Here is a 25,371-nt window from a genome sequence, read left to right as displayed (position 1 = left end):
AGATGTTGGGGAATTGAGTCAGGGAGTGTTGGTGACAGCTCCCTTCCCCAGCCCAGGGCAGAGGCTGCTGGGGTGACTAGCACCGTGCTTGGCCCGGCCTTTGGGTCTTGGTGGCCAGCTCCACATGACCTCCAGCTCCTGACCTCTATGAGGGCCACTTTGAGCTCCTTTGGGAGTGAGATTGGCTCTTGCCAGGGAAAGCCTTGGTCTGCTCTCCCCGAGTCGTCTTTTGGAACCAACCCCAATGAAAAACACACAACTAGTGCTACTTCCTCCGAGGCCAAGCTCCCTTTTGGAGTCTGTCCACGAGGCACCAGGCCTGACTTTTCTTTCAGGAGAGACCTGCTTCTGCTTGGCCAGGCCTTTAAACGTTGGAGATGGCAGTTGTGTCCCAGATCCTGAGATCTGTGGAGAGTGCAGAGGAATAAATCAGACTTACGCCCACTCGCCTCTCATCCAGACCGCTTTGTCTGGACCTTGTTTGAGACAGAGCTTTTGATTGAGTGACTTCATTTGAGATCACAGCTAAAAACACACCACTCTGTGTAGGGTGAATTGAGGGAGAAGGGGATGGAAGGAAAGCCCCAGGTACCTAGAACACCTTTTGGCCTGGAGGTTGATTGCCTGGCTTTGGTGGGAGAGAGACCTGTGTTCCCACGCAGCTGTAGCTGTATGACCTTGGGCAAGTTACTTAACTTCTCTGTGACTCATCCTCATCTGCACCTCATGCCGTTCGTGCTTGTTAGCATAGCGTGTGACCCAAAGACGGAACTTTGTAAATGTTAGTTATCATCATTAACAATGGCAATAAATTTTATTGTGGCAGCAAACGCTTTGCGGAGTCTAATCTGAGCCAGGACAAGTGACCTAGCTTTGCAGAATTCAAATTGCAGCCTGTACTTGAGCTCTTACAGAGTCAGGGAAATTTCCACTGGTCAGAAATAATGTGAATCATAAGAAGAGGGAATTACAACAGCTGACGTTTATCGAGTGCACTATTGAGTAGGAAAAACACACCTCCTGTGTGTCTCCTTTACTATCACGCTTGGAACACTTCTGACACCAGCCGTGTGGGAGTTCTTCTCATGCCGAGCAATTCTGTGACACCAGTTGGGTGTCCTGCAATTTAACTCAATTCTGACACTGCCTACCTGGAGATGGCGTCAGATCCTACAGGGTAAGGACTCAGTCCCACAAGACTGCCTCCCCATCCCCCATCCCTCAGACGCCAATCTCAAGTCAAGGTTGTCACCGAGCTCTTGACCAATGGGCTGTAAATCACAGGTTCCCACGACCCCCCCCTCGGGTCTGATTAACTTGCTAGAGAAGCTCACAGATCTCAGGAAAATGGTTTACTTACTGTTTACAGGCTTATTAGAAAAGGATATGATAAAGGATACAGTTGAACATCCAGATGGAAGAGATGCGTAGGGCAAGGTGTGTGGAAAGGACACAGAGCTTTCACGCTCTCCTGGAGTGAGCCACTCTCCCAGCACCTCCGCGTGTTCACCAGCCAGGAAGTTCCCCAAACCCTAAACCTTTGGGGTTTTTGTGGAGCCTTCATCGCATAGGCATGATCTATCATTAACTCAATTTCCAGCCCCTCTCCCCTTCCTGAAAGGTGGGGGATGGAGCTGAAAGTTCCAAGCTTCTAATCATGGCTTGGTCTTGATGGTGACCAGCCCCCATCCAGGAGCCCACCCAGCTTTGCCTCATTAGAACAAAAGACACTCCTGTCATGAAGAAAATCCCAAAGGGTTATCATTTCACACTCTGCTCCTTGGCTGGTTACTGTTAAGAGTGGAGGTGACGCTGTGAGACCTTGGCACGTTATTTAACCTCTGTGCCTCTCTCATGAGTCCTCATCCCAGGCTGTCGTGAGAATCGAATGAGTTAATGTGTGTCAAGTGCTTAGAACAGACCTGGCACAGACCGAGTGTGCACGAGCTGTGCGCTAGTGCTAGGATAATGAAGCTTCTTGCCTTAAAACTGAGGCTCCGAAAGGGTGGTGACCATACAGTCCTGTCCTTCCCCCTCTCTGACCCCACACTGGCTTCACTTGCAGCCTTTTGAGCTGGGAAATCAGTTGCAGCCTGTCTGGCTGTCAGAGAGGTGTGCATTGCTTTCAGCAGCCCCGGCCCTCTGCGGTCATATAACACCTTGCATTCTGCATCCAGAGAGGATCAGTGGCCCCCAGCATGGGGGTGGGAGCCAGTTTCCCTCCCTGAAGAGCCCCAGGGATGGTTCTATGCTTCTTTCCTATCTAGCTGGTTATTGATGATGTCAGGGAAGCGTGTGTGGCTGTTGGGAGAGAAGGGAGAGCTGGAAGCACAGCCTGGAGAGTCCTCGGGGGAACTGGAGCCCTCTGCCTTTGGTCTCATCTTGGCGCAGCGTTGCTGCCTTCTTCTCCTCCCCTCCTTCTCCTCCTCCCTACCACCTCCTTCCCATACATGTTCTCCCCTTTGGGGACTGTATTAGACGGGTAGGCTAACTGCTCCAGCCAAATCCCCAGGTTTTGGCTTAACGCAGTAAAGGTTTATTAGTTGCTCACGTCACAGCAGAATTCTGGCCGTTGGAGGTGCCTGGCCCCCTGGGGCCTCGGAGTCTTCTACTGTGTCCTCTGCTTCCAGCCCATGGATGAGGCACGAGAGAAGGTCGTGGGCCACCCTCCCAGAGTGCCAGTTGGGGGTCAGTGCTGCAGGAGAAGCTCTCTCTGCAGGGGTGGTGGCCTGGGGCCCCCAAGGCATTTGGAACTGACAGATAGAGGGAGAGTACTTAATGGAGATGAGTTCTGCATCCCTGCAGCTGCCCTCTCTTCCTGGATTGCACCTTCCTTCCCCCACCCATCCCTGGAGGTCCCATTCTTCCCTCTCTCTCCTCCATGGCTTGGCCTAGACACCTCCTCCTCCAGGAGGCTGTTTCTAACTCCGTTAGTGGGAAGGAGTCACCCTGCTCCATGGAATGTCTACTCCAGTTGGTCAGTGTTGTTCACTTTGTTCTGTAAAGCGTCCAGTTGCATTTAGCGGTCATTTACCCAGCTCCTACCTCGAGCCACTGTTTGGGTCCTGGGGATGCCAGGCCTCACTCAGCCCTGGTCATTTGGGATTGTGGGGTCTTGTAGAGGAATCAGGATTAAAGAAATGACTTTATAAGTGGAAGTTATGGTGCAATCCTGGAAGGATGTGCGAAGGGTCCTGGGGATGTGGGTGAGACCAGGGAACTATTAATTCTTCCTATTTGGGGTTATGTGAAGGGTCCTGGGAATGTGGGTGAGACCAGGGAACTATTAATGCTTCCTATTTGGGGTGGGGTGAGTTGAGAAGTCTGAAAAAGGATTGAACTTTTGAGCTGGGACTGGAAAACGAGTAAGAGCTCATTGTGTGGACAAGGGGATGTGAGGGCCGGGGGACATTCCAGGCAGAGGGCAGCTCATGCGTAGGAGCACGGCTCCCATGCAGGATCTAGGGCAGCAGGTGGCTGCGTCACCTGCGTCTGCTTCCGGAGTGAACCAGCATGCTCGTATGACTGACTGAGAGCCCCAAGAGGGGAGGTCAGGGCTGTCTGTGCCTGGCACACAGGAGGTGACCAGAAAACGCTTGTCGAATTAATGAGCGAGTGGTCAGAAGTGGGAAGTTGTCCTGAGCGCTCATGGTAGTGTTACATGAAGCCTTGCTGTGTCTGCTGGATACCCACCATGTGCCACCTCCATACATGGAATATTCTAATCCATCCAAACAGTCCTGTGAGGTGTTGGGAGTAGTTTATAGCATCCGCATTTTATGAATGGGGAAACTGAGGCACAGAGCAGTTACGTGACCTGCTCTAGCCCCAGAAGCAACTGAGCTTCGATGGGTTTCCGGGCGTCTGCTGCCCATCCTCCTCCCTGACCAGGTGGGCGAGGTGGGGTTGTCAGAGCCCAGCCTACCTGGGTACCGGGCTGGACGTGATTGGGTTGCTAGTTTCGGAAGTCAGAAGTGACTCTCGGGCTGCTGGGGTGTGCAGGCCTTTGTTCCGTCTCCTCCCAACCCTCCCCTCCTCCTCCTAGTCAGCCTTGCTGCTCAGTCTCGGAGGGAAACAGTGGGCCCTTGTTTTCTCTGGATTCTGAACTCCAAGTGCTGCGCAGAACAGCATCCAGTGCTGGCCTCACAGGATGGCTTGACTTGGAAACGTGGCACCCACAGTCCTCCTCTGGCCATGGCGGGCGGCCCTTTCATTCAGACGCCCTTGTTACTGGCTGAGAGGGACAAATCAGACCCCTTCCTCAGAAGAGAACAAGTCCCTGGGAAAGTTCCCTTTCCTAGGGGCAGAGTGTGGTCAGAGCTGAACGGAGTTCACTTCCACCGGAGTGCCCATCCCACCCCAGTGGGAAAGGAGGCCTCTGAGGTGTCTCTCCCTGTATCCCCTGCTCTGCAGTTTCCCCCTCTTGAGGGTCCCCTCCTCTGCGGCATCCTCCCCTCCCTGAGGGTCCTCTCCTCTGTGGCATCCCCCTTCCCTGAGGGTCCCCTCCTCTGTGGCATCCTCCCCTCCTAAGGGTCCCCTCCTCTGCGGCATCCTCCCCCTCTTCTGAGAGTCCCCTCCTCTGTGACATCCTCCCCCCCTTCTGAGAGTCCCCTCCTCTGTGGCATCCCCCCTTCTGAGAGTCCTCTCCTCTCCCTGAGAGTCTCCTCCTCTGTGACATCCCTCTCCTGGGAGTTTCAACTCCTAGGCAGTGTCCTACTCCTGAGGGTCACATCCTCTGGGGGTCTCTCCTCTGCCACATCTCTCTCCTGGGGGTCCCCTCCTCTGTGGTATCCCCTCCTCGGGGTCCCTTCCTCTACAGTGTCCTTGTTCTTGGGAGCCAGCCCGCTCTCCCACGGTGTACCTGGAGCCTGCCTGAGTGCCCCTCCTGAGGGTGCAGCCCCAGGGAGCCCATCTTCTCTTCTCAGCCACCTGGGAGAGACTGAAGCCCCCTTGAGGCGTTTTCAGGGGGATAGACCCCTCAGGGTGATTGTGGCTTGTCTGGCCGCTTGAGGAAAAACAGTGCTGGCAAGCCATTCATTCATTCCTTCATTCATTCATTTATTTTTTGAGGAAGATTGACCCTGAGCTAACATCTGTTGCCAATCCTCCTCTTTTTGCTTGAGGAAGATTGTCATTGAGCCAACATCTCTGCCCATCTTCCTCTACTTTATATATGGGACACCCCTGCAGCATGGCTTGATGAGCGGTGTGTAGGTCTGCGCCCAGCATCCAAATGCGCGAACCCCAGGCCGCCAAAGTGGAGCGCAGGAACTTAATCACCGTGCCACCGGGCCAGCCCCCTGGAGAGCCTTTTAGAGCCACCGGCACCTGCGCTTAGGCCTCAGCAAAGACACCGCAGCGAGAGATGGCCGAGCCAGCACCAGACCAGGCCTGATGTATGTCCCAAGTTGCTGTTCTCCTGAAAGGGTTTTACTGGCATCAGAATGCTTGGAAAATACACAAAGGAAGGTGGCTGGCTTCCAGAGCTCAGCTGTTTACCTTCAGTGGGGCGGCCGGGAACTCAGAGAGCTTATTTTCCAAACAACCCATGGTTGTCAGGTCTACAGGCCTCGGGCTGCTGCCAGGCGAGGATGAGCCAGGCGCATCTCCTCTGCCCACCTCCTTCCCCAAACCCACTGGGACCCCAAGGCTCCTCTCAGGGGCTGATTTCTGTGCCCACATGCTGCACAGGAGACCTGGAAAGTTCTCTTTGGAGATGTGAATGCTGGCAGGAATGGAGTTTCTGACCGGCCCTGGGGCCCACTGCCCAGCGTTACTCGTGTGGTGGAGTTCTCTTCTGTGTGTAGCTGACTTGGTCTGAAAATATTGGCCTCTTGTTTTAGTGCCTGTCACGGTGGACACAGGTTACGGCAAAAGTGGGTTTGTATCTATGGCACCTTTTGAGTTCTTTGCCTGTGTTACCACCTCCCACTGGCTTCTCTACGTTCCTTCAGATTCTGTTTTTTCTGGGAAGTGGGGCTGGATGGGAATGTGATACCGAATCTGCAGACAGAACCAGAAAGTTCTTGTAGTTTCCTGTTTTTATCGAAGGAGAAACTGAGGCCCAGGGGATGATGAGCTGGGCTTTTGCACAGTCCCAGGACACCTGGCAGCTCGGCTGGGGGCTGGCTGAGCTCATGGGTGTCACTGTTCAGCCTCTGTCCAGGCCCCAGCTTCCCAACTGCGTGGCCTTGCCCGGTTGTTTTTCCTTCTGGCCTCTTGGTGTCCTGGTTTGTGACGGTGGGGTCGTTGTCCGCAGCTCCTGGACTTACTGTGAGGATGAGTGCCGCCTCTCTGCCCCGTTCAGGGGCCCTAGAAGGGATGGTCGGTGTCCCAGCTAGTCTGAGTCGTTTTGTTCTGCACACAGGCTAGTCACGGTGGGGCAGGAAGAGTCTCCTTCAGTATTTTCTTATTGTGAGGTCCGTGGGATTTTTTTTTTTTTTAAATCGGAGAAATCCCTTAACATCTTTCCTGGCAGACAGTAAAAAAGAGGAGTTAGGAGTATTAGCAGGAAAGAGCTGGCACATTCCGAAGGTTTACTGAAAAAGAGTCCAAATAAGAGAGGATGACAAGGTGTGGGCAGAGTCGGAGGAGCCAGCAGGAGGTGGTGGGGCACCCCGAGAGTGCGAGCTGCCGTCACCCCAGGCCCGAGGGGACGGGAGGGCGGTGGTACGGGAGCCTAGAGACAGCAGTGGTCTTGGGAGAGGGGCTGCCCTGCTTGATGGGGGCTGGAGCTGCTGCTGGAGACTTGGTGGGGTGTGAGGGCAGTGGGGACTAACACTTAGACTTCTCTCTCCCGTCTTCTGCTGGTGCCTTCCGTTGCCCTGACTCGGCCGGAAGCCGGAGGACCAGGCAGCCGGGTGGTGTGGCTCTAGAGGACGGCCTCCCAGGGCACAGAGCGGGCTCTGGGGGTGGGGGGGCTGAATGACAAGCACAGCTTCAGATCTAGGTTTGCATCCGAGCTCCATGTGAGATCTCAAAAATCTGTGTTCTCTACCCTCATTCGTGAAATTGCTTCTTATCGCGTGGTCGGAAAAGAAAATGAAACAAATGCATGTACGTTTTAGCACAGTGCCTACCTAGAGCGATCCTTTATAGCTGTCATTGTGATTTCTTTACTAACGACTTTGAAACAGTCAGCCTTGAATCCCAGAGGAAGCCCTACTTGGGGGTGGGACTGATGGCCTTCCCTGGCCTTTGCTGAGGCCATCCAGAGGGTCAGCCAGGTGCCGGGCTGGCGCCGCTGCCTTCGGGGGCCTGGCCTTGCAGGTGGCGGTGGCCGCGTGCCGGGCGGCGGACATCTGGCGGGTCAGGAAGCGCGGTGTCAGGCTGCCCCGGCTGTTGGCAGGTGCCCCTGCCTTCGGGTCAGGTGATGCCGACTGTCTGTTGGCCAGCGGCTCTGGCTCCCTTGGGGGCCGATCTTCCTAACCCCATGCTCTTGGAAAAATAAACACATCCCCAGAGGAGCAGGGCCCACCATGCCTCACAGGTCCAGGCAGCCCCACACGCCTTGCTTTGTCACGATCAGCCCTGATTGCAGTGTGAAGTGCAAGCGCCTGGTCTCCCGGAGAGGCAGCTCTTAGATTCATGAAGATCACAGCCTTGCCGAGACTTTGTGTCATTTCGCGGAAAGAGTATCCGCTTGGATCTTGGTTCAGATCTGGCTGTGTGACTTCCGTTGCTTTACTCCACCTCGCTGAGCCCTGGTTTCCCTACCTGAAAAATCTCGGTGGTTGGGCAGAGGGGACATGTTCATTAAATGCTTCCTCCGTGAAGCAATTTCACAGTGGCACTCGCTTGACCTGTGGATCCGTTGTCGCCTTGATTCCGTGTGTGTGTCTTCTGTATCCTGGGTAGCGTGGGGCTCGGGGCCAGAAGTACAAACATGGGGCCTGCCCGGGAGGTCTGGGATCTCAGTGAGTTCGGCCCGTCAGTGTTCCCGTGAGTGCAGCCCTCCTCCCGCCCCCGACTCCGGGCTGCAGGGACGTGCAGAGGGCGAGGATAGCACGGGCTAGTGGGCTCAGGTGCTGAAGTTGTGCTTTTTCTCTGTGTGCCCCCTGCAGCTGAACCTCAGCCGGCCGATCGAGGAGCAGGGCCCCCTGGACGTCATCATCCACAAGCTGACCGATGTCATCCTGGAAGCCGACCAGAACGACAGCCAGTCCCTGGAGCTGGTGCACAGGTTCCAGGTGAGGGAGCACGGTGAGGAGGGAAGGCCCAAGAGTGGCTCTGTGCATTGCTGAAGCTGTAGCAGCTGCCTTGCTGTGTGGCCCATAGTCGTGGCTCTGCCACTGGCAAGACACGGGCTTGTGGGCAGATGCTTCTGCCGCCAGGGCCTCTGTCTCTCTGGGTGTGAAGTGGGATTGAACCAGCATGGTTGGGCCCCACTCCACCATCTACCTGTCTGGACGTGATTTACTGATCAGAGCACTGCTGAGTCCAGGTGTGACCCCTACATCCTTGCATACACACGCACAAACACACACACACAGCCTCGGCCAGTGGTTCTGAGCTGGCATAAGTGTTGGAACCCTCTTGCCAAGCTTGGAGAAAGGGACCCCCGAGGGCCTTGGCACTTGGGAGAGCTGTACTTGCCCCCGAGTCCTGCCGTGGTGGGGAAGCCCCTCTCTCTGCTCATTACTTTGACCCTGTGTACTCATCTCTGAGTGTTGACAGAGTTCTCTTAGCTGTTTCCCGCTCCTGCCCTGTGTCCCCACAGCCTGGGTCCTGACTCCATGGTGACCCGCCCGCCACCTTGGGAGGTGCTGCCTTCGCCCCCGCTAACTTGTTCTCTGCTGTGGACAAGAGCGTGATTCATTCCTCTGGAAAGCGGCTCGGGGTCATGAAAAACAAAGTCATGTTATCAGTGCAAGTGCAGCCGAGGAGAGGGCCTCCCTGGTGGGGGTGCCTGAGCTAGCACTGTCCAGCGTGTGATAGTTGGAGATTTGATGTCCTGCCCGTCTTTATCAGGACAAAGGGGACTCTGGTTCATTCGCCTCCTCGCCACACAGCAGCCCTCGTGCTGACAGCGTTTCTTTCCCCATGTGTTCAGGGTCCGTGACCCCAGCCTCCCTCACTTCCCCAACCCCTCACCCCCTCCATGGCCACCTCTGCCACAGAGTGCTGCTTCCCGTGTGGCCCCAGAACAGTTGTGGCCTGCTCGTGGCTCTGTGGGTGGCCCCCCTGCCTGGGGGAGTGTGCTGTCCCCACGTCGTGCCCTCCACGGCCTTTGCCTTGCCCCTGGCCTGAAGTCCCTCCTGCTCTCCTAGGGCTGGAAGCCGTGGGAGAGGTGTGTTTGGGCTTGTCCGTGACCTGTCCAAGCCTCGATTTTCTTATCTATAAAATGGTGTTAGGACCAGGAAAACCCCATACAGTGTGGGAGGAGTAAGTGACTCGGTGCATTCACATGCTTCACACAGTGCTTGGGCCCTGGCAAGGGCTTGGTAGGAGGTGCATGCCAGTTGGATCCCGTGACCTCTCAGAGCCTTAGTTTCCTCTTCTGTAAAACGGGGATGCTGATAGTTCCCACTTAGGTGAGCAGCAGCTGGCTGTGAGGAGTAAATGTCTGTGGTTATAAAAGTGTCTGAGGTCTACTGAGTGCTTACAGCCATGCCTGCAGCTAGGACTTTAGGTACGGCCACCACAATTGTTCGTGTTGCTCCTGTCCTCCTGGATACAGGACTACAGCCCACAGCCAGCCCCGGTACCCTGGGAGTGATGGGACAGCCACCCCCTGGGGGACTCCCACCCCTGCTTCCCCCAAACACAGGCCCACAGCCCAGGGTAGGGGATGGCCGACCAGTAAAGGAGCACAGCGTCCCCTGTGTTCCTGTTCTTGATAGGAAGGAAGGTTACAGAGAGAGAGAGCAGGTTGGGGGACATGGGGACGTGTGGCTTAAGGATTTCAGCCGCTGAGTGCATTTCCCAGGGAGGATCTGGGCCGGGTCCCTGAGTCTGTCCCTCCGAGGCACAGACACCCAGCGGCCCTCGGATGACTGAGGTGACCTCAGGATAACCTTCCAGCCTTGGAATTTCTGGGATAAATTTTCCCCACAGTCTGTGCTTCAGCATGAAGCCGGATATCTGATAAGGCCAGGACGTTTCCTCTTTTGTGAAGAGAACCATCCTTTGGGGAAAAGGGTGACAGGCTGCACTTTCCAGAGGCCCCAGGAAGAGAGGAGCCAGGTGGGGGCTGGTGTAGAGAGGGATGGAGAGATGCAGGGGACCTCCCTCCTGCCACCAGGCGCGGTGCTGTCAGCGCCGACCTGGACATCCCTCCCTGTGGGTGCGAGATTCAAGTTCAGAGTCAGACCAGACACACTGACCCTTGAACTTCATCACGCCATTGTTTCCAGATTCCTGTTCTGGTATTTATTCTCAAGACATTAACAAGGAGACGCTGGCTTGGGTGGGTGGGGCATGCAGGGATGACAGAGGCAGAGGGAGGCTGATGTCAGGCGGGGAAGCCGAGCCAAGGGCTTGGGTTTGCAAAGCTGGCCTTGCTGCGTTTTGTTGCGTGCAAGGAAAAGAGTAACATGCTTTGCCCCAGAAGGAGCTTAGCTCGAAGGGCCTTCTCTGAAGGCAATATTCACGTTCCTGGGGAAGTGGTTTGGGGCTGCATTGATCTTTTTGAGATGTTCCTGACAGCCCTAAAGCATTCTGCCTGTGGGATGCTTCCATTAAGCCTCCAGGTCCCAGGGGTGGAAAGGAATTCTCAGAGCTGGGAGATTATGCTTTTTTTTTCTGATTACCCTTCGTAGGCAGGTTGGAGGGTGTGGGCCTGGGGCTTATTGCAGATCACTAAAGCTGGTTGCCATAGAGACCTCCCCCCCCCCCGCCCCCCAACAAGCCTTTCTTCTTCTTTTTTTTTTGGATTGGCCTTAAGAGGGCTTGGCTTGCAGAATCATCGGATGATTCAGTTGTTTTCTGCGCCAAGGTTCATGTGGAACCAGCAACCCAGTGCCACTGCGGCTCTGCCTGAGATTCAGTTATCAGTGAACAGACTGGGGCAAAGGTCCCTCAAGTGGTGCTGGGGCGGGGGGCAGGGGTCCCTCTCCCAAATCAGTGGTGTCCTTGCTGCTCAGCTGCTTCCTCAGGGGAGCAACGAGAACCTTCTTCTCATTGTGGCATCCAGGGCCACCTGTCAGGTGTGGCCGGGGGTGGTCCTCCTTCTGCTGCCCTGTCTAGCCTCAGAATTGCCCAGAAGGGTTCCTGGGATCTTGTTCCAGGAGGCACGTGGAGCTGTCTAGGTGGATTGTCCCTGAATGAGCTTAGAAGAAGGTTTGAGTCTAAACTGTCCCCTCTTCTCTCCATCTTGATTAGCTGGAAGGATGTTAAGTGTCCCCCAAATAGTCCCTGAACCCCCAGTCTGAGCACAAGGGCAGCATCCTTGGCAGTGGCACACGGTTGCTAAGCACTGTCAGTGGGGCTCCCAGTCTAGGAGGGGAGACCACCGAGGAAACCAGGACCTGCCCTCGCAGCGCCCTGAGTGATGAGTTAGGACAAACACAGACCTGATCACTGCACGTCCTGGCTTAAAACCACGCCTTCTCATTTCGGTGTAATAAAGACTGTAACCTTGAACATGGCTCCTGAGGCCTGTGTGATCTGGCTGCGGCCTCCCTCCCCAGCCTCTTCTTGCCCAGCTGCCCCTTCCTTGCTACGCTGGCGCTCCCACAGCAGCTGCTCAAGCTCTGAGCTCTTGCCCGCCTCAGTGCCTTTGCATGAGCCGTCCTTTGCTTGGAATTCCACCCCCATCTTCAGCTCTCAGCTCAGGTGCCCCTTCCTCAGGGGTGTCTCCCTGATTATCCAATGGAGGATGCATCCCCTGTCCTAGACCCTCATGACTTTGCACTTTTCCTTCCTTCCATTTGAAAGTTCGTAGTTCTTTTTCTGTTGCTACCGCCAGTGTCTTCGTTTGGGGTTAGCTCCACAGGGGCAGGGCTCGCGTCTGCTTCAAGCTCATGGCCACACGCAGTGCCTGGTATGTAGGAATCATGCCTGCTTGTTTGTGAAGTGAAAGAGCATCGTGGGTGCTGGCTTTCTGCAGGGCACCTGGTGGGTCAGTGGAAGGAGGGAGCGGCTCCAATTGGCAGCTGGGAGCAGCACACGAGGAGGACAGAGGCCAGGAGGCATCAAAAGGCAGATAGCCCTGCCTGTTGGGTGCATGTGGGCGTGCCTCCAGGTGTGGGGAACAGCGGGACGATAAGGTTGGAGAGAGGGCTTTTTCACGTCAGGCTGTGGAGCCTGGACCTTACCCTGCAGGCTGGGGGTGGGGGACGATGAGATCAGATTTAACTGGAATGAGAGAAGCCCTGCTTAGGAGGGGAATTGCCAATGCCAGGTGAACTCTGAGCAATGCAGACACCCGTCACTGGGGCCTGGCAGTGTCTCAGATGAAGAGGAGGCTCATGGCATTGGAGGCTCAGCAGTGCCCCCTCCTCACCCCAGTACCGCTGTGGTCCTGGGTGCCCCCTCCCTCAATTGTGACAGGCCAGCCCCTGAGCAGCCTGGACCTGGCCCAGCAACCATAGGCCCGCGAAGGACAACGCCCCACCCACCTCTCGGGTCTGTGTCCACTGTTTGATAGTATAAAATGGATCTGGGAAGGGAGCTTGTGCCTCACTGGCGTGGACGCAGGCAGGCAATGACACCTTGCACATTGGTTCTTTTCCAGTGTTTTACCTGAAAGGAAACAGCGTTGAATCAACTTCAGCTCCCCACCCTCCCCCTTTTATCATTTAAAAAAACATGTTATTGAGATATAACTCACATACCATACAATCCAGTCACTTCAAGTGTGCAACCCGGTGGTTTTCAGTGTCTTCCCAAATACATGCAACCACCACAGGTAAAGCGACCACAGTCAGTTTTAGAACATTTTCATCACTTCAGAAAGAAACACTGTAACTTTTATCTGTCACTCCCCCTCCCAGCCACCACTGTCTGTCTTTATAGATTTATCTATTCTGGACTTTCATGTGGAAGGGATCATTTAATATGTGATCTTTTGTGACTGGCTTCTCTCACTTGGCATAGTGTTTTCAAGGTTCATCCATGTTGTAGCATGAATCACTGCTTCATTCCTTTTTATGGCCGCATAGTGTTCTGTTGTGTGGATAGACCACATTGTGTTGATCCAGTCATCAGTTGATGGACATTTGGGTTGTTTCCTTCTTTCGGCTGTTATGAAGAACACTGCTATAAACGTTCGTGTATACGTTTTGTGTGGATGTGTGTTTTCATTTTTCTTGAGCACACACTTAGGAGTAGAATTGCTAGGTTGTGTGGTTGATTAAATGCCTGCCAGACTGTTCTCCCCAGGGGCTGCACCATTTTACATTCCCACCAGCAGTGTGTAATGGTTCCAGTTTCTCCACATCCTCACCAACACTTATTATCTGACTTTGATTTTAGCCGTTCTAGTGGGTATGAAGTGGTTATCTTGTGGTTTTGACCTAAATTTCTGTGATGGCTGATGGTGTCAAGCATCTTTTCGTGTGCTCAATGCCCATTTGTGTGTCCTCCTTGGAGCCTTCCTTGTACTTTATATGTGGATGTTTAGAGCCTGCAGAGTTGCCTTTTCCTCCTTTGGACTGTTGGGCCCTGTAGCAGAGTGGTTAGGAACACTGGTATCGGAGCCCATTGCCTGGGTTCCGAGCTCTCCCCACCCCTTCTTGCTGGCTGGCCTGCAGGTCTCTGACCTGCCTTGCGCTTCAGTTCCCTCATCTATAAAATGTGGACATCCTAGGACCTCCCTCCCTCCTGGGGCTGCAGGAGGACCGAGTGTCTTAACGCATGTCCAGTACTCAGAGCCCCGGCCACCCAGGCTTGACGATCCTGGAGGGGCGAGGCCGGCATCTGCTGCCCGAGTGTGACCCGCCTCCCCCTAGCAGTCTAGCTTGGGGCTCCCCTTTCCTCCTGAGGATGTTAGAGGGGTGACTTTAAAGGCCCTTCCTGACCCAGAGATAGGCCCATCCTATCTAGCGGGACACACTCGGCCATGCTGCGGTAACAAGCGGCTCTTGGAGCCTGGCACATTCTTATTTCTGCCTTGGGCCACCATCATCAGAGGCTTGGCTGCAGCTCTGCTGTGGGTCTGGGACCTGGGATGACGTTGTGGCAGAGGGAGGAGAACTCCATGAAGCTTGTTCTGGCTCTTTAGTTTCTGCCCCAGAGTCACATGTGCCGTGGACTCTCAGATTTCAGTGGCCGTGCTGAGCCTCACAGCCACGGCTGACTGCAGGGAGTCAGGGAGGAGGGTCTGCCTGCAGGCCAGGGAGCCAAATACGGTCAACAATAATGGGGCATCCCCGCAGTGACCTTTTCTTCTGAAAAATAAAAACGGTAATTAAACTACCTCCTGGGGGTGTTGTGAGGATTAAACAAATTGATATGCATGGTGCCTTTAGAACAGGCCTATAATGTGTTATAGTGCCTGTAATGACTGTTGCCTGCACTGAGTGTGCACGCGTGTGTAAGTGCTCACCACTCTTCCTGTTAGTGCCTGGGGTGCGAGACACATGGGAAGCACTCAACCCAGGCCTGAGTGACCACTCAGCCCTGTCAGCTTACTGTTATTACCCTGACAATACTTTTCTAGCAGGCTTATCTGTGGCTGTTGGTCCCTGCTGACTGGAGAGTTCTTAGTCATAATTGGAGTCAATGAGGCAGCGATTATGAAAGTGTCCCCGAATGGGAGGTGTGCTCTGTGGCAGAGGAGTGGGTATGCAGAGTGATTTTGGCCTAGGAAGCAGGGCCGAGTGGGGGTCTTGGGTGCTGTGCCGGGTCCACCCCTCACCAGCTGACCCACCTGGGCCTCTGTTGTCCTGCCTGCCACGCGGGGAACACGCCAGGATAGCAACATGAGACGACGGCATTGAGAGCGGCCGTATCCAACTCAGAAGGCGGCTGCTGTGAGCAACGGTGATCGCCTCCAAGACCGCAGCTCTGGTTTGCTCCCGACCCCCAGGGCTCAGAAGTGATGTCACAGCTGCATTGACTCAAAGCCTGCCAACCTCAGATGTTTGTTGGACGGCCGCCAGCTCAGGGCTCTGGACTGTGTGCTGTAGGGATAGAGTCTAAGTAGAAGAAAGGAAAGTTTTTGTTGCTCGAGGCCCTCTAATCTGATTAGGAAGATAACGTCTACCAAACATTGAATTAGTTTCTGTCTGTTGTGGGGTCAGTGCCTGGCGGCATGAGGGTCTCTTGCCTGGTGGGGCAGAATAAGAACCGTGGGTGCCAGCAAAGGATTCAGGGGGTCACCTTGGAGCCATGGGAGAGGCCACTGTTTCCAGAGTGGGTCCCAGGTGGGCCTCTCTGCGTTGTGCACTCGCATCTCTTATCTCATTTGGCGCGTATGTCAATCCCTGGGAAAATGGAATTACTTCCCCATTTTTCGGGTGAGGAAACTGAGGCCCAAGGAAGTTGAGGCACTTGCCCAGGGTCGCTCAGTTAGAACAGGCAGAGCCAGGATTGTGGCTGTGCTCTTTTCAAACGTGCCTCAGAGGGGCTTTGGCGGCAGCTGATGGACCCCTGGGGAGTGTGAGGCTAGTGATTCAGGGTCACTCAAGGGAGAGGTCACATCTAGGATTGCCTCTGACACATCTGGTGCCACACGATGATGAAACGTTGGCCGGCAGATGCCAAGGGAGGCAGAACTGGGCATATCTGGTGGCTCTGGCCCCAGAGGACAAATCTCGTCTTGGGGTTTCTGTGAGGTCACCCTCTCCGTGACTGCTGCCCTGGGTCACGAGGCCACTCCTCTCGTGGCAGACATGGCTGCACAATCTGCCCGTTGTGCTGCCAAGCTGTGAATCACTCTCTGCCCCTCGGGGGTTGGTGCCATTAGCTTGTCTGCGGGGCCTTTCCCATGTGGAGGGAGGGCCAGCCCCCAGGCTGACCCGGGACTTTATGACCCTGCTGCCAGCCTGGGGCAGAGCTGGACTTTGTATAGTGCTGGGTGGTGCAGTGGGCGGGGCCGGCTGCCCCGGAAGCCTGGGCTCTGACCCAGCATGCTGGCCGCTGTCCCTTTGTGTGGATGGTCAGTGTGTTACATCCCAGGGTTTGAGGTCTGTTGAGTTTCAGAAATACTAACGTTTATTAATCATACATTTTTCCAAAGTTGTGGAAAGAACTTGTATACACATTACTTTAGGGCTCCTCAGCCTCAGGACTGTTGACATGTTGAGCCAGATACTCCTTTGTTGTGGGGCTGTCCTGGGCACTGCAGGATGTCTGGCAGTGTCCTGGCCTCTGCCCACTAGAGGCCTGTGGATGAGCCCCACTTGTGACAAATGTCTCCAGACATTGCCAGCTGTCCCCTGGGGGCCCACATTTGCTCCTGGTTGAGACCCCTGCATTTCTCAGAGCTCAGCAGCCCTGAGGGCTTCGGTGGGTCAGTAAAGCTGTTTGTGTTTTATAAGCGTGGACAGGGAGGCCTCGTCGGGTATGGTATCTGGGCTTTGGAGATCAGGATCTCAGGCCAAGAGGTCTGTAATCCCATGGGTTTTTTACTTCCCTAATGCCTGCAGCAGAAAGGTCACCCTCTTCCGTTCTCCGCCGGGTCGGTTTTGGGGCCAGACTCCCTGACTTGCTTCTGTGCTGCCCCTGTGGGCTGCATGCCCACCATAAAGCCCCAGCGTGGTTTCCTTTGACTTCATGCAACAAATCACAGTCTCTCACCAGCCGGGAGTAAAGCGCTCAGCTGGGCCACCTGCTGAGCCTCGGCTGACCTGGGTGCCCGGGGACGGACAGAGTGGGGTGTGAGGACCTTCTCTGAGCCCCACTCTGCACATCCCACGCTCCGGGGGGTCCATGCCCCCTGCCTCAGGCCTCCCACACCCCCTGCTTCCAGCCCCTGACCTGGCCCTTATCTCAGTCTCTCCATTGATCTATGAGATCATTTATCAAATAATTATTATGTCATTCATTCAAGAAGTCCTAACAGCACTTACTGTGTGCCAGGAATCACATTGCAGACACAGTGAGAATAAGACAGCTCAGGTGGGTGCAGCCCCTGCCCCCGCAGAGTTGTATTTGTGAGAGAGAGTGTGTGTGTGTGTGTGTGTGTGTGTGTGTGTGTGTGTCGGGGGGCAGAGATGATGCAAATGAAACACAGGTGATTGGAGGGAAAAGTAACACCACCTCTGATTGGGGTAAGTTCTAGGAAGAAGGAAAATCAAGGCCTGTGATAATGGGGAGGGTCTCACCACCTCATCCTGCAGCCTCTCGGAGGACTTAGCCCTTGAGCTGAGGCCTAAGAAGCCTGGTAAGCGAGGGAGATTGTGGAGCAGGCCGAGGGAGCAGCGTCTGCCCAGGCCCTTCGGCAGGACGGGCACAGAGGCCCGAGGGCCCGGAATAAGCGGGTGCTGCAGCTGGAGCGCAGTGGCCGGGGGAGAGCGTGCAGACTAGGCTGGAGGGCAGGCAGGGGACAGACCAGGCGGCGCCTGGTGGGTCCTGAGGAGCTCTGGGCAGCTCTGTGAGGAGTTCTAAGTAGGGCTGTGGGGAGGGGACAGCGTTAGGGACAAGTAATGTCGTGCAGAGTCCTCTCCCTGATGACCCTGAGTCGAACAACAGTCATTTTCTAGTTCCCCAGCCTGCCGGGGAGGCCGGACAGCGGGCTGATGCTTGCTTGGTGACAGGATGACTCCCACCCCCGAGCATGCCTGATGGTCCCCCGTTACAGGAGGGCTGGGGTGTGCAGCAGGAAGTCAGACAGTTGTCTGCAGCACCAGGGCTCCTTGCCAGGGTCGCCTCTGGCAGCACTGGCTGTCTCTGTTCTCACGCAGCCGGGACCTGGCTGGGAGCTGGGGAGGCTGGGCTGGCTGAGTGCAGAGGAGAGGGCCCCAGGCGTCCCCCGGCCCGAGTGACCTCTGGTTGTGCCCGAGTTCAGCAGCGCACTGCAAACTCTGCAGTGGTACCAGATGACCCTTCTTTCCTCGCTGACAACAGTGTGGGCGCCCCGAGCTCTGGCTGTGAGTGTTGCTTGCACACCCAGCGAAGGAGGCGGGGAGCCTGTGGGCCTTGGAGAGGCCTCGGCTTGTTTTCGGAACTGAGAGTCTGGCTGGAGGGCTGTGGGTGGGGCGGGTGGGGCAGCTGGGGCAGTCAGAGCAGGCCTTTGGCCTGGATCCTGGGAAGCTGCCCGAAGGCAGGGCGGCTCCACAGGCTCACCTGAGCAGGTGTGTGGAGAAGGCGCCTGGTATATAGAGAAGGTGCTGGGTGTGTGAAGGTGCGTGCCCAGGGGTTAAGACAGGTGCTTAAGGAGTGAGGGGCTGCTGCTGAGCTGGGGTGGAACCGAGCTCTTGGGACCTGGGACCAGGCAGCCCCTTCTGGTCCTCACTTTGCTTAGCTGTGACATTTGGCCAGATGACTCCTGAGACCCCCTCCAGCCCCAACAGTGGTCTCTGAGTGGAAACGCCAGCCTGTTCCTGTTTGGCATCAGCCTGCGAGGAGATGCCTTCTCTGACCAGCACCCAGCCCTGCAGATCCCTCTCCCAGCTTGGGAGGCTGTGTGTGGCCTCCGTCTCTCCGTTTGCCCGGAGGACCTGAGTAGTGTCATGGCTCTGTGACAGGGCGTGTGACATTTGTCAGGTGAACAGCCTGGCTGGGCACATTCCCAGCCTCCTGCTGATGGAAGATGGAGAACGCTTATAAGTTTGGTGCTGAAATCTGGCAACAGAAAGGGAGGTATTGTTTTCAGTGGGGGCCAGGGAAAGAGTGGGGAGAAGGCATTTGCTGTCTCAAAGAAGAGAGGGTTCAGTTCCCTTCCAGCCCTCTCTTCCAAAGCATTCCGGGTTATATTTTGGCAAGAGCTACATTTTTTTATGGACTTTTCTGCCAGCTCTGTGAACAACAGTTCCCCGCTAGAGACCGTGGCTTCTCCCAGTTGTGCTCACACTGCTCGCCGGGGTGCTGAGCGAGGCATGTGACAGCATGACACTTCACACCGTCTGGGCAGGTGACCCAGATGGACGGACAGTTGTGGGTGGGTCCGCCTTCAGGATGGGGGTGCCTGTGACCTAGAGGCCACAGGCGGGCACACTGGGGCAGGCGTGCAGAGTCACACACGCAGGAGAACCTGTGGTCTTTCCAGGTGCTCAGGCCCAGCCCTGCCCCACCCCACACCACACTGTCTTACACTCCCCCCCGCACCCACCGCCCCATCTGGAAAAGGGTTTCCCTCTGCGCCATCAGTGGTGTGGGTCCTGCACAGTTCATTCTGGAGGCTGGGGTCTGGGTGCTCTGACCTCTCCTTGTCCTTTCTGAACCCCTTGTTCTCTGACTGTTGTCTTCATCACCAGGGACGAGTGGGGGTCATTGCTGGTGTTCTGCTCCACGGAAGCTTCGTCTGCCTTTCCCGAACGCTCCACTGTTTCTGTGAATTTTACTAGTCTGCTCAGGGACTGTGATTCTGGTGGCTTTCCCTGTGTCTCTGCTAGGTTCTTGGCAGTCCTGACTGACCTATTTTGGAAATAAGTAACGTGCATACAGAACAAATTCGAGCATGGAGTCTCCTCCTGCCCCTGCTACCCAGCCTGCCTGTCTTGTTGGTTTCAGCAGCCTTGAGCCTTTCCAGGGAGGTTCTGTGTATGTGAGCAAAGATGGTCTTCCCTTCTCCACACAAAGCCATTGTTGTCTACGATATATCTTGGAAATGATTTCATATCAGTCCTTCAGGCTGCCTCATTTTTTTATGGCTGCATAGTATTCCATTAAATGGCCTTAACATCCTTTTCTTAACCAGTTCTCTACTGATGGACTTTTAGAACATTTCTGATCATGTTTTAGAAACATGCTGCTGTGATTAAATACCCTTGTTCATGTATCTTTCTGTGCACGTTTGGGGAATTCTGTGGAATAAATACCTAGAAATAGAAATGCCAAGTTTATGCATTCTTAATTTTGCCTCTTGGCTAATTTCTCTCCATAGAAGTTGTACTAGTTACGTTCCCACCGACCAAGTGCTGGTCCATGTTCCCCCACTTTTGGTGGTGTTTCTAATCAGTTTAAGTTGGCATGGAGTCACAGAGGATTGGAGAGTGCCAGCATCCTAGTAATGCCTTCCTCATCTGTTGTTTTTGCCACAGGGCACTCAGGGCCCTGGGACGGGCAGCGTCTGTGCCAGGCTCACAGCCTTTCTGTGCCTTGAACCTGGGCCACCTTGCTCCTGTCTAGTGCTCATGCTCATCCCTGTGCCTGACCGCACCGGCCTGAGCTCGTGGGTTTAAATAACGAGTCTAAAGAGCAGTAGGCTGAGGGGCGCAGTGCATCGTAATTTTCCTTTCACCAGCGCTGCTGAGTCATAGAGAGGATATGGTGCCAAAGGTCTGGCAGCATCCCAGTCCTTCCTGAACGGCAAAGTCCAGCGCACATGCCCCAAGGCCAGCACTGCGTCTGACATGCTGCCCAGGCCTCGTCCCTTCCAGTGCCACTGGGCCTTGCACAGCGCTCGACTGGTCACTGCAAAACTCAAAGCTGGCCCTGTCACTCCCCGGCTCAGGATCACGGCCTGTTGCTTTAGGATCACGGCCAGACTCCTTGGCTGGTCTGTCTCCAGCTGTCTGTCCCGCCGTCCGCTTTAATGTGACCTTCCCTTTGAGACCTCTGTCTGCCCAGCCACGGCGGGGCTCTCACCCCATGCCTTTGCTTTTGCTGTCTCCTCTGCCAGGAATGCCTGTGACCTTTTGTGGCTCAGCATCACCGTCTTCCAGAAACCCTCTCTCCTCCCCTCTTTCCCCCTCCCCACTGCCAGATTAGTTCCCCCCACCTGCATCCCTGTGCATTCCCACATGGCACCACTCCTGTACTCAGTGAGGCTGGGCAGAATGCACTGCTCTGTAGCTGAAGAGGTCACCCCGCCACCCACCCCCCTCGCCACACACACACACACGCGTACTTCTTAGGGGCTCTCACTCTTCCTGGTCTCATGCCCTCTGGGAAGCCTCAGGCTGAGTGCTCAGACATGAGCGATCTCTCTGGAATACAGACGAGGGTTGATTAAGACCAAGGTGTCTGGGGCTGGCCCGGTGGCGCAGCAGTTAAGTGCGCGTGCTCCACTGTGGCGGCCTGGGGTTCGCCGGTTTGGATCCCGGCCGTGCACCGACGCACCGCTTGTCAAGCCATGCTGTGGCAGCGTCCCATATAAAGTAGAGGAAGATGGGCACAGATATTAGCCCACGGCCAATCTTCGCAGGAAAAAGAGGAGGATTGGCATCGGATGTTAGCTCAGGGCTAATCTTACACACACACACACACAAAAAAAACAGACCAAGGTGTCTGCTGGTGAGGAGGCCCACCGCTCCCAGGATTGTAGCAAGGTTAGAGGAGATGCCCTCCACACACCAGGGCTGAGTCTGTAAGCAATGGAGGGTCATCTTATGACTGCACAGAAAGACAGCCTCGGGGGATGGGTGGTCTTGCTTGAACGAGTGAACAGGCGTCCGTCCGTCACGTGGGGTCGTTGTGTGTCTGTCACCCGTGTGCTTGTCCTGCTCACCCTCTTCCCTCTACCGTGGTGGGCACGTGTCTCCTTGCCCTGCCGAGATTGGGTCCTGCGCGATCATTACGATGTGTGTGGGCTGGAGGGCTGCAGGCCCTGGCCTCCTGGGTCTGGATGTCCCCGGCCTGGCTCCATTCAGGGGTCGTCTAAGAGCTTTTTTTTGTTCATTCATCACGTCACAGAATCAAAGAATCCTAGGACTTACAAGTCAGAAAGGATGTCATCAATGCGTTTTCTGATCTTCTCATGTTATAGGTGGGAAAACTGAGATACAAATAACTTAAGTGACCTTCAGAAGGACACAAAGTTAATGGCAGTTCTAGGACTTGAACCCAGGTTTCTTGACTCTGCCTTTGCCTCAACTCTCATGGTGCCTCAGGGTCTTTGTGCTGGGATAGGAACTGGCCAGGTGCGCTGGGCTGAAAGAGGTTGTCTGCCAGTGACTGGAAGGCAAAAGCCTTGGCTGACCGTCAAGGACTGTTACACAGGCTGTGCACTGCACAGCTCAGTGGTAGACTCTGGGAATGGCACCCTGCATGGCTGAACTTGGCGGTCTTGCCCCTGGCATGTACTGGATGCTGCCCCAACTTCCCCTGGCTCCCAGAAGCTCACTTTCAAGGTTTAGCTGCATGAATCTCCAGGCTTGGCTCTATGCCAGACCTGGCTGCCTCTTCAGACACGCAGCCTGTGGTTCTTAACAGCTGTGGGTGCTAGAGTTTAGCCAGGGCCGTGGTTGGCTGTGTGGCACGTTGTGTTACATCACAGCTCCCTGGCTTGATTGAATCACAGCGTGATTCCTCAGGACTGCCTGTGGTGTGTGGTTTTCTGTAAGCTGTGATGAACAGGCAGGTATTCTGGGTGGTGCCAGGAAGGCTTTGACTGGGGGACACTTGGCCCTGGCCTTGGTGGATTTCACATCTGTGGACGGTGGTTAATTTCACGGCTTCAGCGGTCTGCCCAGAGGATTCATCAGTTGTCCTGCCCGGAAAGCTCTGCCCAGCCTGGCTCACGGCCCCGTCATCGCATGGAGCTGACCTCCCGGGGACAGGTTGCGCTTCTGCAGAAGTGCACTGTGACTTTGAAGGTGCGATCGCTTGTGACACTGCTGTGTTGTTAGCCCTCCCTCCACAGGGCCCAGTCCTTCACTCAGCAGGTGTCCGCTGTGGCCTTCTTGTGTGTCCAGTGCTTGCTGGCCCTGAGGACCTTGCACATGTCCTTCCCTCGGTGCCACATGGAACCTCCTCCCAGAGGCCACTGTGGACTCTGGCATCTGGTCATGTATATTTTTACTTTCCTAAGAGGCGTCTGTCTTCTAGTTGTGTTGGTTTGTCTTGATCCAGGATTGGGAACAGATGCACAGACTCTGGCCCAGCGTGGTGGCCCCTCGGGGGCCTTTGGGAGAAGAGTGGGCCAGGGGGACCCTGGGGTGGTAGGAGGAGCAGAGGGGCCACAGTCTCCCCTCTGCCACCTCACTGTGTGATCTCGCACTAGTCTCCACTTCCTTTCTCCTTTCTGAAAAGATGTGCTGGACTAAGGGACCCTTAGGTCTCGCAAGGTCTGACCATCTGTGACTCTGCCTCTGGGAGAGGAAATTGCAAACTCTGTGCCATTTTTTCTTACTTTACCTTGTGCTGGCACCAGATGCAGCGTGCCTGGTCTCCCGGGCTGAACCACCAGGCTAAAGGCCTAGGCTTGGGTTGGCACAACATGAGAGAGACTTACTTTTCTCCTTTAACATAAACTTTAAAAGAATGCACCTGAGTCATCCTGGCCGTAGCTAGAATTGAGAGGCTGTTCCTTAAGCCAGGCCATCCTGTGCCTTGTTTCACTGACTAGGGGACTCTGGAGCTAAATGGCCTGGGTTCAGCTGCCATCTGGGCTACTTCCTAGCTGGGAGAGCCTGGGCAAGGCAGTGAGGTGCTCCGAGCCTCAGTTTCTCTGTCTGTCAAATGGGGCTGCTAACGAGACCTACTGCATAGGGTTGTTGTGAGGAATAAACATGTCAATTCATGTGGAGTGTGTGGAAGATTGTCCTGCACTTGGCGAGTGTTCAAGAAAGGTTAGCTGCTACCATCCCCATTATTATTGTAATTATTAATAATAATAACTCACCCTAGCATCTTGCCAGGGCCCCCATCATGGTGTTAAAACTTTAGGAACTAGAAGCATCCTGGCTTCCACCCACCACTTGGTGTGGAAGGAGGTAGTTAAAAGGCCAGCCTCTGTGGTCATCAGCTGGAGGGTCTGGGCTTGGGCCAGGCTCTCAGGAAGAGCCAGGAGGGGGAGGATTATGCTGAGTAAGCCCAAGGCCACCTCCTTTCCCATAAAAGCCCCGTGAGTAGTTTTTAGCAGCCACAGGGAAGTAATTTCAGTTCTTCCCCGGCGTTTGTTTGGTGGCTGAGTGTTAACTGAAACTCACAAACGCTGACGGGTGGGATCCTAGGAATCTGCCTGGAGAGTTTCTCCCGTGCATGGCATGCGGGTTCGTGTTGAGTGCTGACGGTTATCTACTTCTAGAACCAAGAGACACTCAGGATTCTGAAGTCCCTCTGGGGCTGGCACAACAGGTTATTGTCATCCCCAAGTGATTGCTCCCACGCTTGGGGTGATGGCTGCTGTGGCCGTTGGGGAGGCACAGTGGAATTGTGCCCCGGTTTCCATCCTTGGTCTACTCCGCATGGAAGCCTGGTATCCCAGACAGGGTGACACAAGGCAGGCCACACTGCAGAGCAGGCACTGGAAGCCAGGGCCTTGCTCTTTAGTCTATTGCTTGGTGGTTTCTTTCTTTCTTTTTTTTTAATAGAAGTATAATATACACAGAGAAGAGTGTGCCTCTCATAAGTGAGCAGCCTGATGAATTTTCACAAGGCAGATACATCACGTGCCTAGCACCAGATCCAGCAGTTGGGCAGTGCGGCTCCCAGAGCCACTCATGGGCTCCCTGCTCCTTCCCTTCCCTGCCGCCCTGCCCTGCCCCTCTCTTCCTCATGACATCCTCTTCCTGGGAGTGGGGGACAGGGACCTGGAGGGAAGGAGGCTGGTTACCAAACCAGGAGATGGACTTTCTCCAACAGACTGGGTGCTCTCAGGTCCCTGTTCTGTGAATGGCTTCCAGCCTGTCCTCCCACACTGCTCCTGCCAGCAGGACTTTTCTGAGACCTACCTCCAATCCTGTAATTCTCCTCCTAAAACGCTGCTCGGCCTCTCCCTCCAGCCGTCAGGTTAACGTGCAGAATGCTTGGCGGGGGGACCTGGCGCTTAGCTTGCCCGCCCCTGCGCGTGACTCCTGTTTGGCATTCACCAGGCTGTTCCCGCCCCCCCGCTGGAGGTGGAGAGCTCGCTGAGAACAGCGGGGTCAGGCTTGCCCTCACTGGGGTGCTTGCAGAAGAGCTGCTCGGTAAGTGTCTGCTGAGGTGCGGCTACCCGGGCAGCCATGGTTCAGGTAGCAGGCCGCCCCGGGACCCCGTAGGAGGCTCTGCTCGGTCCACGGGATGTCTGGACACCTCCCAACCTCTTCGTTCTTGTCCTCCCACCGCGGGCCCCAGGCTCCAGTCCTCTCTTTCCTGTTCTAGACCTGCCTGACCGAGTTGTGTACAGCTCTCCAGCACTTAGATTTGAAATGGGTTCTTAGACTTTCTGGGAATTAAAAGCACTTGAACCACATAACTTGTGTTTGGGTAGGTGACAGGTGCGCTGCGGAGGCCTTGGGTTTGACATTGTAATGGCTGGTGTGAATCCTTTCAGAACCCCAGCTGGTTGTGTGACCTTGAGCCGGTCACTGTGCCTGCCCGGAGACTCGGTTTCTTCATCTATAACATGGGAATAAAAATATGGGTGTTCACGCTGTAGACCCACAGGGATTGCCTTGAGAA

General features: G+C 55.2%; 1 protein-coding gene across 2 annotated transcripts in view; it reads left to right on the top strand.

Annotated features, from left to right (window-relative positions):
• The window catches only part of ITPK1 (inositol-tetrakisphosphate 1-kinase), a 177,886-nt gene that overhangs the window by 96,151 nt on the left and 56,364 nt on the right, over positions 1-25,371 (top strand). For both annotated transcript variants that reach the window (XM_058567583.1, XM_058567584.1), the window contains one exon: positions 8,064-8,189. In XM_058567583.1, the coding sequence (XP_058423566.1) occupies positions 8,064-8,189 (126 nt within the window). The remainder of the gene's footprint in view (positions 1-8,063; positions 8,190-25,371) is intronic.

This window comes from Diceros bicornis, chromosome 24, assembly GCF_020826845.1.
Source record: "Diceros bicornis minor isolate mBicDic1 chromosome 24, mDicBic1.mat.cur, whole genome shotgun sequence".
Lineage (NCBI taxonomy): Eukaryota > Metazoa > Chordata > Mammalia > Perissodactyla > Rhinocerotidae > Diceros > Diceros bicornis.
The sequence above is the reverse complement of the archived record's forward strand: the minus strand, read 5'-3'. Positions and strand labels throughout refer to the sequence as shown.